General features: G+C 49.7%; 1 protein-coding gene across 1 annotated transcript in view; it reads right to left on the bottom strand.

Annotated features, from left to right (window-relative positions):
* Positions 1-15,098, bottom strand: part of BSN (bassoon presynaptic cytomatrix protein) — a 68,040-nt gene that overhangs the window by 36,878 nt on the left and 16,064 nt on the right. The window contains exon 2 of the mRNA XM_034066210.1: positions 5,201-5,989. Within this exon, the coding sequence (XP_033922101.1) occupies positions 5,201-5,989 (789 nt within the window). The remainder of the gene's footprint in view (positions 1-5,200; positions 5,990-15,098) is intronic.

Here is a 15,098-nt window from a genome sequence, read left to right as displayed (position 1 = left end):
CTGCCATTCCACCCTGCAGCAAGGCAGGAGCCCAGTGCTGTTCTCTGCTTGCTTTTTCCCTCTTCTACGTGCTGACACCAAAATAATTTTGGCACAAAACCTTTCCTCAGCCTCCTGCTCTGCCCCATGCTCTGGCAGTGACCCTGCTCTGCACAAAGGCTCATCTCATGGAGGAGTTTTCCATCTAATTGAACTCCCTTTCTTACAGACGAGCTCCTTTTTCACTGCCGAGCACTGGAGCTGCCACGGTTGCTTCTGCAAGTAGGGCAGGCTCAGCCCCATCCTCAGCGTCAGCATCTCAAACCTGAGCAGTGCAGCATCATACCCTGAGGAGCTGTTCTCAGGGCCCAATTTTGCCCAGCAGGAGGACTTGAAGCGTGATAGAAAGAGAAGCCCAGAGCTTTCCAGAATGTATTTGATACGGTGATTCACAACAAATCCACCTGAACGGGCTGGTTTGTACCTAGCTGCACGTATGAGGGGATCAGCAGAAGTGGAATATGTCTCACAGAGGACTCAAGCCAATGCTGCTCCTGCATCTTGTTGACTTGTGATATCACAATCCAGGATATCATATGCATATAATATATATGCGTGTAATAAGGAACCTAACAGCATTGACTGGTGAGAGCAGACAGGGAGATGGAGCAGCAGGCCTATGACAACACAAGCGTTATTAAAGGATGCTTTTGTAATGTGTAGGGAAGCAAGGAACGAAATGCACTTTTAGGATGTGGATGTGGCGTGGAGAGTACCACAAATCAGTAAGAGGACCCTTCTGAGGGGAAAGGCTATTGTTGGAGGTCATGGCTGGGCAGCCAGGGATGAGCAGCGCTCTTCAATGAAGCTTGTCACCGCTCCTGTTTCAGGCTAGTTAATTAGGCAAAGGGGCATCCTGCCATGCTTATTTAGTAACACAACATGCATAGTGCATTCGTTCCTTAACACAAAACCCCTGAAGTCAATTGGGGTCAATCAGGGTTACCAGGAGAGCATCGTGCAAGCGTATGGCAATCACACTGCAAGCCAGCTCCTGCCAGGTCACTTGCTCCTGCAGCAGACTCTGACATAAACAGGCTGATTTCCTACATCCCCACCAAAACAGCCCAGTGCTCTGTCTTCCTGCAGCAGAAACCTCTTTCCTGCCTGAACGTCACCAAGCGAAGGCTGTAGGGAAGTTGGGAGAGCCCCAAAGTGCCAGCTCTGACTTGGGAACAGCTCATGGTGCCGTTTCCAGGAGCCAGCTCCTGGAGGAGGTGTGATGAGGTGGGAGGAAGCTCCAGGCACCTGTACTCCTGGTAATTCACATAAACAACTTATTTAAAGCTGGGTAACGTATATTATGGCGAACAAGCAAAAGAAGTGGAAGTCAGGCACACGTTTGGCTTCCGCTCTCTGCTAGTCATCCACAGCTTCCAGAGCCATGGGAAGCCCACGCACTTCTCCTGCCAAAACGCCACGCTTGTACCTGAGCTCTTCCAGTGCTCCAGGCTCCCAGTCCTCACCAGCATCTTCTGACCATGGCCACCAAGAACCAGAGCCAAAGGAAAGCCAACCTTGCTGGTGGATCTTGTAAGAGCTCTTGAGTTGGAGGCACTCCCCAGCTGCTCACAGGAGGGATGCTCTTGGAGCAACCTTCCCCTAGACTGGACTACATGAGCACTGAGCCCATGGCAGTGCAAAGACAACAAGGGAAGTATAAGTCACCCTTTTCTCTTGGTGGCTCAACACCTATGCAATGCAGCCAGTGACTCCACAGAAAATCAGCACTTTGAGTTACTTCTCTTTTGCTAGGTTTGAGTGTGCTTGGCTGAATGAAGGGCTCAGGAGGAGGCAGCTCCTTGGATACTTCCCCACGCGGCTGCAGAGGGTGGGAGGGGACGACAAGGACCTAGAGCCTCTGACTCCATCTTTAGATCAGGAGTGGGATGGGGATGAAAATACCATGGGCTAAAAATAATACATCTCTCCAGGGAAATCAGGAGGTTTAGGGGGCTGCAGATCGGAACAAAAGCTTTCCCTGCTTTCTGCATTTCATTCTCCATTTTATTCTCCCCATTTTATAACAATGATTGTCAGACAGCAATACTTCCCACCCCCCCTGCTGCTGAGAGAGGCCATGGGGTCTGACTGCTTGCCCCTGCTGATGTTGACCATGTGTCCAGCTAGTCAGGACCTGTCACATACCACTGGTCACCCATCGGCAAGGCAGAAACACAGACATGCAGCAGGAGGTCTGCTTCCAGCAGCGTGCAACATCCTAAAACACAGCCTCACCTCCACCAGGATCGTAAATCTCATGGGGTCTCTTTAAGCAGGCAGCTCCTCCATACCTCCTTATCCCATTCCCAAAACTCTGCTTTGGCCACATGCTCCCTCCAAGATTCACCTCAGCCACTTGTGGGGTCTATTCCTCAACAGCCACAATGAATTTGGAGCACAGCACATGCTAACTAGGATTAGTGGGTGTCAGGATGCTCTTCACCTTCACCACTATGCCTGATGCCACCAGGGAGATGGGGTCACTAGAGAAGTAGAGCTGCCAGTGTGCCCTCTGGCTCCCATCATACTACTGGGGTCATTCAGCCCCCCAGGAAGTACCAGTTTCAGTTTGAGTGGTGCCTCCCACCGAGCTGTGACAACCTGCACTAATACAGGGAGAGCAGTCTCCCTCAGCATCAGTTCATTAGTGTCTCCCTGTCACTAGTCAGCAAAAACACTTGTTCTGTACAAGGATGCAAATATTACCTAAAGATAATTTATTACCTTTAATAATTACCTAAATAATCACCTAAAAGCCAAAAGGCTTTTTCCCCTCCCAAGATGGTTACATTATTTTGCAATGAAGTTCACATATGCAGCTCACTGATGACGCTGTGACAAAAGCTTACAGTGACGATGCAACTCTATTTGCAGAACACACACCCTTTTAGCCCTGTTTTACTGCAAGACTCCATCCTTCCTCCAAAACCAGGCCACCATGGCCCAATGCCCTCTCCCTCCCTGGGACTCCCACCAGAGGTGAAGACTCTGCCCAGGCTCCTTGGCACATACCAAGGGTGCTGCTTGTCTTACCCACAGTGTGCACTCCTGCACCTAACAGACCCAGGCCCAAATCTCCTCATTAGTTTTCACACAACTTGCAAGGGCAGATGACAGTCAAGGTCCTAATTCATAAAGCAGTTAATGGATCAAGCCTCACTACTTCAAAGAGTGAGTTCTGGTATTTGTATGAATCTCGGGGCTTGGGACATGCTCATGCGAGCTGCAGGCAAAAAGAGGATCAGAACACAGAGCAATTTTCTCAGAAGATGAAGCAAACCTAAAGCCCAACTGTGTTAACAGATCTCAAAGTCTGCCCTTCCTCACAAAGTGTTTAAGAATATTCACAGCTCAAGTGTTGCTTTCCTTCCTCAACTCTTAAGAAAATAAACCCCCTAAACCAACACGTCCAGTCTGAGCCAGACAGTGATGCTGTGTAAAGGGAAACAAAACCCAAGGCAATGCAAAGCCTCGGTGGGACCTTGCTGTGGCTCTTCGCTCTGTGTGAAGGCATGTGGATATCACAGTGATGAGCAGCAGCAAGGAACCCTAAGGTGGACATACATGCAAGGGTGAGTTTGCCACAGGTGCCTGAAGGCATTTCCTCGAGAGCTGAGGGAGCCAAGAAAGAGCCCAGCCTTCCAAATCTGAAACTTAATCCCCGTTGTCAGCTAGTGATGCTGGGGAGAGGTCACCTTCCTGTGGTACCTGCAGAGAGCACCATGATGCTGGGTACAACCCAACACACATTCATTCTCTAACTAATGAAACAGGCAGGTTCCAAGGGGAACACATTAAAGCTATTTCACCAACTCTTGAGCTTTCTGAAGCCTGGAAACACATCATTGCCCAAGGGCACATCGACATTGGCTTCAGCCCTACCCAAAGGACTAAACACATGGACACCTTTTCTCACCCAAGCCCTCAGGGTAGGAAGGAAGCAATGGTAGGAGCAGCAAGCAGTGTTTCTGATGAAAACAGCATTATGTACAAGGGGTGGCCATCTGATGGGTTTGCATCTCCACACACAGAGTGGCTCTCCTCCACCATGAACGTGACCATGAACAGCAGCAGCTTCAGGAAGAGAAGAAAATTACCAGGTGTAATTGAAACTGCAGGGAGGAGTCAGGGACAGAAAATGTAATTATCCACCATGGACTGGAGCCAAGATTAGCAACACTACTTCTGGTCATTTAAAGTTCCCATTAACTTTTCCATGTGCTGATGATAACAGTTTGTGTCTTACTGGCTGTGAGATGCAGCACTTCCAGAAGAAAGCCCCAGGCCTCCTCTCATAAGCATCTTGAACCTCCTGTAGAGGAGCGGGTGAGGGTCTAGACTAACAGAAACCTTCTCCAAGGGTCTGGAAGATCTTCCTCCCTAAGTACCAAGGTAGAAGGGGTGGGAGGATGCTCCAGCTAAGCCCCAGTCAACAATTCACAGACCTCGCTGACTGTGGTTGGTGAGACTGGGTGGACCCTGGACCACTTCAACCTCCCATCTCCTTTCCTTGCACTCCATCACCGCAGACTGCAAGACCTCCAGCCATTTCACATCCAAACAGCATTATGGACTTCTCCACATGCATCCTCTGCTCAGCCCATTCCCTTGCACCCTGCATAGTGGAGCAGGGCAACAAACTCCAGTGGGCTATTGTGTGCCTGCAGGTGATTCAAAACCCTCTTGCCGAGGTCCTACCACTTCCTCCCCACCACCACCATTTTCCTTGCACCCTCATCATCTGAGGATGCAGGAGCTGCAAAACATCCTTCACCAGCCTTGTCCCAGCCACAGCATCAGGACGAGGATGTTTGTTGGTGACTTTGCCCACTGTATGACCTGTTTCTGTTTCCTCACCCTTGGACACTTTTGGGGAGCAGTAGACACTGCTTGGGGTGCCCCAAACAATAACCACTCCTTGCTCTACTTGCATGAAACCAGCATGAAATCAGCATACACATACAAAATCCATGTCTTTGTCAAGAGCTGGAGGACCACTGCCTCCAGCCTTAGGGCTTCCCCCAGGAAGGACTTAGCTTCAGCAGCTTCTTAAAGCCTTTAAACCTTTGAAGGAAAGCACACCACCTTTTCTCCATTTTAAGCAAGAGAAAAGCACCGTCCCCCCATCAGCATGTGCCCACCCTCACAGCCCCCTTACCTCCACCAGGTGAGGCGTGGGGTTGAAGCCACACATGTTGCAGACCTGCTGCCGACAGGTTGTGCACGTGTTGTAGTTGGGGGGCTCACTGGAGCCCACGTTGATTTCTGCCTTGCACAGAGGGCACAAGACCTTCGCTTTCGGCACTTCCTTTGGCTTGACACCCTGCTCCGGCTTGCCCGGCTTCGCGGCTGGTGCGGCCCCGGCACGGCTCTGTGCCCCCGGTGCTTTGGGACCAGCTTCTTTGCTGGCATCGCTGAAGACAATCTTTGGAGGCACTTTGCCAGGAGATGGTTGGCTCGGAGGGGGGGCCTCTGGCTGGACAGACATTAGTGTGCTTGCCTGGGTCAGGAGGGACGCCCCAAAGCCAAAGAGCTTCCCTGTGAGCCCCTCCTGGGGCTGCTCTTGTGCTCCAGCCCCAGGGGTCGGGGCTGCAGGCTTTGCTGCTGCATCTCCTGTTGCCTTTCTCTGCTCGGAGGGGGAAGGCTTGGCTTGCTGATGCTGTGGGGAGGACCTGGCCGCCTCCTGAGGTTTTGGCTGGCCTTGGCCATGCGGGTCCCTCTGTGGGGTGGTGGGGTGAGGTTTGGGTGGCTCTGACGGCAGGGTGCGGGTGGCTGGTGGGGTCTTATCAGCAACTGAGGGTGGCGGGTGCTTGGCCGGGGAGTGGGATGGGGATGGGGATGGTGAAGGAGAGTGGAGCTGCTGCTGGCTCTTGGAGCGAGGAGCGGTGGTCATGTCCATCCCCAGCGCACGCTGCATCTGGCAGTTCAAGCACAACCATTCCTTCACCTGTGAGACAAGAAGAGGACATGGGCAGTGAGCAGTGGGCAGGCCCAGCACACTCTTAGGTTCCTCCAGACAAGCCCTGTGTAGACACAGGAACAAGCAGCAAGCCCTGAAAACCATTTTGGTACCATGTTCTCCACAGAAAGTATCTCAGTCACGGTGAACAGACCCCATCTGTCGCAGGTACCCATGGCACAACATGCTGGTGCAAGAGCAAGCTTTAATTAGCATTGGTTGGCTTCCAAAGCTTCTGCTGTAAAGTTCCTGCTAGCAACAGGGCTCTGCTCCTGGCCCCACCACCTCCCTAAAGCCCATTTGTTTTTCCTCCCACTTCATCAAATCCCAGACTGGTTTGTGTTGGAAAGGACTTTAAAGCTCCTCCAGCTCCAATCCCTGCCACAGGCAGGGACCCCTTCCACTGGAGCAGCTGCTCCAAGCCCCTGTGTCCAACCTGGCCTTGAACACTGCCAGGGATGGGGCAGCCACAGCTTCTCTGGGCACCACTTGGTGACCAGAGCAAATGTCTGGTCACTTGGCAACAATGACCAGAAAAGAGGCAGGGCCCCTCAGACAGGAGCAGAGGGCTGGCAGGAGCTCCAGTGCAGGCATACAGAGAGATGCTGCTATCATGTGTGTGTACAACTGCAACGCTCCCCAGCACCAGCATGCTGCCTGCTTTTGCCAGGTACTTCCCAGAGGAAAACCCACTAAGAGATGCCTGATGCATCCCCAAGGCCAGGAGAGATGGCTCTTCTGGAATCAGTCTGGTGGTCGTGATTTCCCACATAAAAATCTGGTGCTGCAGCCCTAAGGGACAGCAGAGAGCAGGTTCCCCTCACACAGTGCATCTGTGCTGCTGGGCAGTACATGGTTAATTCCCACTCTCACCACAAAGAACTTTGGGATGCAAATGAAAACTATAATGCTCCCTGGCTAAGTGGTGATAAATGAAAGACTTCCTCCCTTGAGAGACATTCCCTGTCACACCCTAATGTCTGAATTAAGTTAATTAAAGAGGCCATATGAAATCTGTGAGCCTTCCCATAGCAGCAGCCCCCAGGATGCTCAGCGCCTGTGCAAATATTAATATAGAGCACAGTCAGCAGCACAACCAGGTCTGCCTGCAAGAAGGTTTCTCTGAGGCAAGCAACTAGGGTGGCAAAAACGACCAGAGTGTTCCCCAGAACCAGAGCAGCACACAGGACAAGTGCACCCAGTGTCTGGCATGGGTGGCTGTACACCCAGCACCCAACAGCTCCCAGCCCCTGCTCTCACCTGGGGTTGCACATCCCAGCACAAGCTGCATGAGATGTGGATCTTCCTGCCTTTCATTTCAGGAGCCATCTCCTCACCCCGGAGTTATGGATCACTCCCAAGGCTCGGCTTAATCCCCCCTGCAGAGACATTAACTGCCCCAACGACCTTTCCCAGCCCCATCCCTCCTGGGGTGCATGGCCTTTTGGGTGCTGCACAACTGATCCATAATCTGGCTACTGGTTTCTTTTTATTTCCTCCCTGTGCTGCAACCACAGGTATGTTTTAACTGTTTTCTGCTCATAGGAGCTGCCTGCAGAGATGCAGGTGGGTGTTTTGGCAGGTCCTATGATGGGACAGGACAGCAAGTCCCCAAGGCTAGAGGCAGATATGCCCTGAACCCCACCTTACAGGTACCCTCCCCAGGGGGGCTCTCATAAAGCCAAGCCTTCAAATAATAAACTATTAAAATAGAGGAAATTCAGCACAACCGGGAAAGATGGACTAAAATCAAAGAAGAGTGCATGAGCAAACCTCCCCTGCCCACTCGCTGCCCAGCACTGGCTGGCTCATTGGGTTGCAGAGAGCTCTGCATTGCCTCTTCATCTCCAGCAAAGCCTTACAAGCCTGGCTGCACATCAGCTCTGTGCTCTTTGCAGCCTGTACTGTGCTAGCAGAGCTCCCACGCCGCTATCCCCACCAGCCTCTGCTCGAGTATTTGCAGCCAGAGCTGAGTGGCAAGCAGCCTCAGTTTTCCCCCAGCAATCCCGGTTCTCCACGTTGTTCCAAACCAACCACATTATATTTAGTTCCTGAAAATAGCACTTTAGTCTTTATAATTTCTCCTGGTCTTGCTGTCTCTTCTGACACACAGAATGCCGCATGTTATTTTTGCTTTCACACCCCCTGGAATTTCTTCCCACTATTCTATTTCAGAACACCTCCCAGAATCCCATCAGCTTTGCCTGCCGTGCCCATCAGCTCCAATTAAGGGAGAACCAATCCTTGCTATTGAGGTTCTCTTTCCCTACAAAGTTCCCAGTATCTGAGAAATGCAAATCTTCCCTCTCCACATAATCTCCTTACTCACACTTTAAGACCCTCCAGTGAGGAAGAAACTGGGGCAAGAGGAGATCTTCCCAAACCCACGATTGGGGCTGTTTGCATCCAGGTTTTAAGGGACCGTGACAAAAAGATACATGAAAAAAGGGATGCTCCACACTCCTGCATTCGCCTTGTCTGTATTTATTGTAACCTGGCACAAGATTTAACTTATTTTCTGGAACAGGAGAAATACTTCGGTGCTCTCCTGCATAAACTTCCAAACAATCAAACAAAATAGAGGGAATTCAACTGATTGCCCTCAACTGTCTGCCAGCTTCAGCAAGAAGCAAGTGCTGCTGGTGGATACCAAACAGCTCACAGCTCCAGCTCTGCTGGTTCACCCTCTCTCCATGCCCCTGGACAAGGCTTGTGCAGAAGAACTGCTGCTCCCTAGGCACCAGCAGGTACCATGTCCAGGTCCACACATTACAACATGGCTCATGGACAAGCCCACAAGGATCTTCCTGAGTTCAGGGCTGGGGAACAACATGATCACTGGTACTTTCTCCCTTACCACAATAAACCCAGTTTACGTGATCAAGTCAGATAAAAGCCAGGGGGCTTTCAGATGGGATAGGAACCATCAAATCCCTCTTGGTGACTTGGTGAGCAACTGCTGAAGAACACCTGTCCTGAGGAGCAGGAGGAAGCTGCAGAGATGCAGTGGGGCAGCTCCCTCTCAGAGCGAGCATTTGAGATGTAAATTTAGTTGGGATTATCACAAATTGCCTGACCAGCCTCTGCTGATGCAACCGATGACACAATGTGTGGATTACACAGATCAAAGAGGACTTAAAGGATCCCGGAGGGAAGATAGTAAAGAGGAAGGGTCAAGTCATCTTGCCGAAGATCCTTCCCCCAAGAAAGAGAAAGGAGGGTGGAAAAGCCTGGGTGTAAAACTTTACTAATCCAACCCCTGAATTTTTTCTCTTGGTGGAGAACTGAGCAAATATGACAAAGAAATAGATTAAACTACTTATTTGGCTGGCATTGTCCTCTTCTTCCCTGCAGACTCATCATGCAGCGGGAAGATGCTCAGAAAACAGTAGATAAGTAGAGGCCAAGAATGTGGAAAGAATAATTCACCCTATTACATCTTTGCTAACAGTCAGGGTAACCAACAGAATGAAACATCTATCAGTGAGAAGTGAAAAACCCAACATTACTGAAAACTAGAGTTCCAGCTCACCTGGTGAGAATGCTGAAGACACCATTATACTCTAAAATCAGGGAGGTAAAACTGTGCTCTGTTGAATAGTCTGATGCTGGCATGCTATCCTCCTCCACCCCAGGAAATGGGACTGGGGGAAATACTGAAAAACACAAAGAAAATGGGGACGCAGATGATAGTTCTGAATGCAAGCTGATGCCTCAATGAAGGGCTCGAAGTGAAGGTGTCTGCTCTGCAAAACAGAGAGCACCATTTAGAAACAGAAAATCAGCAAATACCAGAGCTCAGCACACCAGAAGCTGTGAAGTGCTTAAACCACGTGAAAATAAAGGAACTTCAGGATAAAGTCTCTTGGGGAGCAGTAGGAAGGACTGATCAAGGGCAGTAGGGACAAAGGCCATCCTAGAAAGGACAAGGGTCCATCACTGGGTAGAGGTGGTAAAGCTATTAACAAGACAGATCTGGCAGATGTGTTGTAATTACTGTCATTGAGCATTTGGGAAGAAGCAGGATAACACTCATTACAAGGATGAAGCATTTCCAACTTATTAGCAATCGAGAAGAACATTCAACAACATCCACCAGCACCAGAAGAGATTTAAATTTGGCAGATCTGAATAATTTTGCATCCAAGAGATCCAAGACAGTGAAGAAAACTGCTGTGTGCTGATGTTTGTTTTCAAGAGGAAGTTTTACAAGACCGGAAGAGTCTGCTTGAATACCCAAGAAGGCAAAGGTATGGCTTGAAGGGGACAGTCAGCCAGACATCTGTCCAAGACAGAAAGGCACTGCTGGATTCACGCAGCAGAGAACTGAAGGGCACTTGTACATGCCAGTCAACGTGGTTTTAGGCAAAATAGGTCACAGCAAGCAAATCTGAATTTATTCTCTGCACATTTGGTATTAGTAATGCACAGAAGCAATATCCTTGGTGTCCAAAGATGCTTTGACCACGTATTAAATGCTGACCAAAAAAAAAAGCACTATATAATACAAACAGTGAGTATGTTAAATGGATTTTCAGACTAGTTAGCTGGCTGATGTGGGAGACAAGAAGGATTCAGCACTGCTCACGTATCCTCTACTGAGGTCTTCACCTGACTCTGGCTAACACCACTCAAACAGCAGGTTTTTGGTGAAATGATAAATATCAACAAAGACAAGTCTCTGCTGCCTGGTAAACCTGCACTTGCTCTGTGTGGGAAGCCGAGAGCTGGAGTAGTAGGAAGGAGGTGGTTCTGCCTCCTCTTCCAGCACCAAGGGACTCCTTCCAGACCCCTCAGCTCTTCCACACCATTTCAAGGAGGTTTAGTAAAAACCTGTGGGAGACAGAGATCGGATCTGCAAGAGTGATTCTATGGATGCGGAAAATGTCTGAAATGAGAGAATTAAAGAGGTTGATCTTTTTCGTTTATCAAAGAGAAGATTAAGAAGCGACTTGATTACGATACAGCAGCACATTCAGTGGAAACAATATCAGGTACTAAAAGGTTCTTAATTAGGCAGAAAAAGGCATAAGAAGAACTAATGACTGGAAATGGAAGCCAAATATATTAAGCATCACTTTTAACAGCAGATGTTTCTAACCATTAAAGCAAATTATACGCATGCTGTTGGGCTCAGCAGAAGACTGAGGGAGGTGAAGCCTGCAGGCCTTTCATCTATAGGGCATTTTATACCCATACTGATCTCAAGAGCTTTGAAAGTTTGAACCATCTCATCTTTACTGACACCCAACACCTGACCCAGCCCTGCACACAGCCCAGTGCAACCACGACCATCAGCCTTACCCTTCCCACCACAGACCCCTGCAACATCCCAAAATATTCCTCTAAACCCTTTCCCAAATCCTGTTATTCTCCAGCTCATGGCCAGGTCTGCAACCTGCAGCATTTGCAGGGTCACCACTGCCAGATGTGCCTCCCCTTCTCAATGCCCTCCTGCAGCTGTGAGTATGGACCATTTGCAAATCCCATTAGGAGTGAAAATGTTTCCAATCAGCATTTCCCTAAAAAGCCAAATGTAGCAGGAGGATACACAGCACATGCTGGCTGTGCCTGGGGCAGATTTACAGACCAATAAGAATTATAGATGGACACATGCATGGTGGGTCAGATCCTGATGCTCTGCAGAAGGATGCAGTAGAGGAGAGGAAGGTTCTGCAGAGGTACACGTGGGGGACCAAGAAGCATCCCTGTGTGCTGCAGCTTAAGGATCCCCCTAGAAAACCCCCAAGTAAAGCATCCAGTTAAAAACCATCTGAAACAAGAGAGACAGCTTGAGTTTATAATGCTTCTAAAGCCATTCTGACACCACCTATTTTAGGAAACAATATGGAAACAGCCCATCCCCTGGATTTGCTACCAGGAGATGCAAGGGAATGCTGGTGATGCACAGGTTGTTTTGTTCTCCTGAGGTAAGACAATACAGCTCTAAATGTATCTCAAGTATAAAGTTCAGCCTTTGCAGAAGGCAGGGGAAGCTTTAAAATGAGCTGTAAGCAGAAAGGCTTCTTAACTGAACATCCAAGATCTCTTCGAGCCAAAATTTGGGATTATAATGAAGGGTAATTCTATCTTTGCTGAGGGTTGGTTATTTTGGACCATTTGGAGGTCACCCAGGATGTGCAATCCTACTACATAAAAATAATAAAACGAAAAAGAGCAGCATTAGATGGCCACATTTAAGACTTTGGAGACTTGAGACTAAATGGTTTCTCACCAGCTCTACTCATTTACAACACCTTACTGCAGCCAAAGCCATCTGACCACATCTGACCCTGTATTAACAAAAGAGGCCTGTATCGTTGGGCACTACAGGAGCACAGTCCATCTGACTTGTTATAAATGATTATTTCAGGCTGTGAAGAACAGCTCCCAAGTTATCTTGAGTCAAGTGTGGTCAATCCCACCAAAGGTTGGCCACTTTGAACAGGATGGAGCAAAAGAGCTTTGTTCAGCAGAAGATACAACCCATTCTCCTCTGGTGTGAGGCAACAGGGTACACAACTAGCTGAAAAACAAGCAGACAAGTTCATGGGAAATCAGAGGAGAAAAGGAGCATGGGATTTCTCCAAGTTGCCCTAAATGTGTATTTAATATCCTACAAAACTGGAAAACATGGAAAAAAACCCCAACGTGTCTGGGAAGAGGAAGACAGCAAGCCATTGGCAAGAGCTCTTTGAGAGCCCCCGAGCCTCCACTCACAGAGCCAAAACCCAGCAGATCCACCCCGAGGCCACAATCACAGCTCCCTTCTCTGCCTTTCACAGGCACCAGAACAGCCAGACCTAGAAGGGTATAAGAATAACCCAGTCTGGAATTGGTAATGAAAGTACTGTGTTAATCAATCAGGCTAATGGAGAGGCTCAATGCCAGGACCACTGACTGGATGAAGAAGGGTTTCATTAATGGGTGCTACTGGTTTATCCTGGAGGAACGCTGCACCAGCCTGGCCTCTTCCTAGAGCTATGAAAGCTGCCAGTGGTCTGCCTCAGGGTGTCCTGATGTGCATCCAATTCATCAGCATTGCCAGAGATGAAGAACCATCATCTCCCAAAATCAGACAGTCAGCAAAATGTCCCTTCCCCTCCATGACTCCCGGATCCACTCCAGGGGAGCTCTCCAGGAGCACATCTTGCCTTTTATATTGTCATGCTGAAATCTGCCAAAGCCACGCACCCTGCAATTAAAGCAACAAGGGAAGAGGCCATGCTAGAAGGCAGCCCCTGGCTAGAGGACAGAGGGAACAGCAAGCTGTGGCTGGAGCTGGGATACTGCTGGGAAGGCAGGAGGTGAGGATGGCTGTAGGAGAGCAGGGAAAGCTCAGTAAATCCTGGAAGAGCTGCTGATGCATGGAAGAATCTAAAGGGGGTGCATGGAGAAGGCTTCCCACCCATCTGAGACTGGCTGGTGGAACGTGTGACAAATACAAATATATGTCTTATTTGGAAGGTTGGAGGATTGTTTTTTAAATCAGAACTATTGCTGATTTCTCCTACAGCAGCTCATGGACAGCTTGCCATGAAGCTCACGTGCTGAGGGTAGGAAAAACAGCTCCTGCTGGGATCAGTGTGCAGCCTGCGAGCGGATGAAATGAGAAGCCTGCAGAGCATCCCATGGGAGGCTGAAGTGTGGTGAGATGTGGGCCGACTGGATAAGGTCAGGAGATGAAGCCTCCTAAGGCACCTCTGGAGGACCATGAATGGTCCAGGGTGCAGGAACTGTCATGTATCTGTGGCCAGGCCGCATGTCAAGACATCACCAAAATTGATGCCTGCATCCAGGTGGAGAGGAGGCGGATGCAAACACACAGGCAGCGTGGGCTGAGGCTTCCTGGTCCAAATCTGAAGCGCAGGTTGAGGAGAACCCAGGCCTCCAGAGGAACTGTGCAATTAGGAGTGCTCTGGCACTTAACTGACAGGGGGATTGGTCACTGAGGCACTTCTGAAAAAGGCCACCTTATGCTCATCTTTATCTTCAAACATCTCAATACAAATAAAACCCCGTCCTTAGCACTCCTGCCCAGAAGCCACTGAAGCAGTCAGCAATCATCCTGATAACACTTGCCAGAAAATAATCAACTTGCTCGCTTGCTGGCGAGCGAGAGGAACCAACCCCCAAACTCATCTCCTGCACTGTAAATAACAGATGGGAACCAGCGTTTGTCCTGAGAACCGAGCTGCGGAATCAGACAGTGCCATTTCATCCTATTAGTCACTCCTTAACCGGCTTCCTTTCCTCTAGTTAGAGTTCCCAAGAGAAGGCTGCTAGAGCAAGTCTTCTCTCCCCAAAGGGCCTCAGGCAGCATTAACCCACACAAGGCTCTGCAGACCCTCAACCTCCAGCTCCCATGCCTTGCTGTTCGGATGATCTTTGCCCACACCATGCAGAGATGAAGCAAACATTCAAATACAACTGCATGCTGAGCAGCTTTCCAACTAACCTTGCTGTGCCATCACGGTGCTCCCCCAGCAGCATCCCCATGGCTAAGGTGGTGATCGAGCTGATAGCTCCTCGGTAAGCACAACCATCCCCTTCTTCACTCCTCGCCCTTGCTGGTGGAGAGAAGCAGATGGGCAGGAGGAAACCTTCACCCAGCGCTGCTCCTCTGCTCCCTGGGAGCACGGGTCCCCTCACCAAAGCAAGGCACTGCCTAGCTAAGCAGTGCCACTGCCGGAGGCGAAGGGACAAGTCCTTCCAGTTCATTAGGGAATGTTTCTTGTGCAATTTGCTGCCTCACTAGCTCCTGTTTAGACAGCCTTTGTTCCTTGTCCACAGGAGAGCATGAAAGGTTTGGACATCTGTGCGTGTTCAGAGGATGCTGTCTCCTGTGCCTGGTCAGGGACGATGGCAAAGAGCTCACTCCAGGTTTTAACCTCTCGAGCTCTGCACGCTGATGTGCTCTAAGTGCAGCCCCAGGTCCGCTCCCGCTCCGTAATGCAGGACTTCCACACGAGCCCTTCTCAGTCAAGGAAAGCCTAATGGCTTGCTTTGCCTTCCACTGCTGCTGAAGGACAGACATCCAGAGTAACAGGAGCCTCCGGTCCTGCTCACTCATTGTCTTCTGCAGCACTAAAATAGC

Source organism: Melopsittacus undulatus, chromosome 9, assembly GCF_012275295.1.
Source record: "Melopsittacus undulatus isolate bMelUnd1 chromosome 9, bMelUnd1.mat.Z, whole genome shotgun sequence".
NCBI classification, from domain to species: domain Eukaryota; kingdom Metazoa; phylum Chordata; class Aves; order Psittaciformes; family Psittaculidae; genus Melopsittacus; species Melopsittacus undulatus.
Note: the sequence above shows the minus strand (reverse complement) of the source record. Positions and strands in the feature narration are given on the sequence as shown.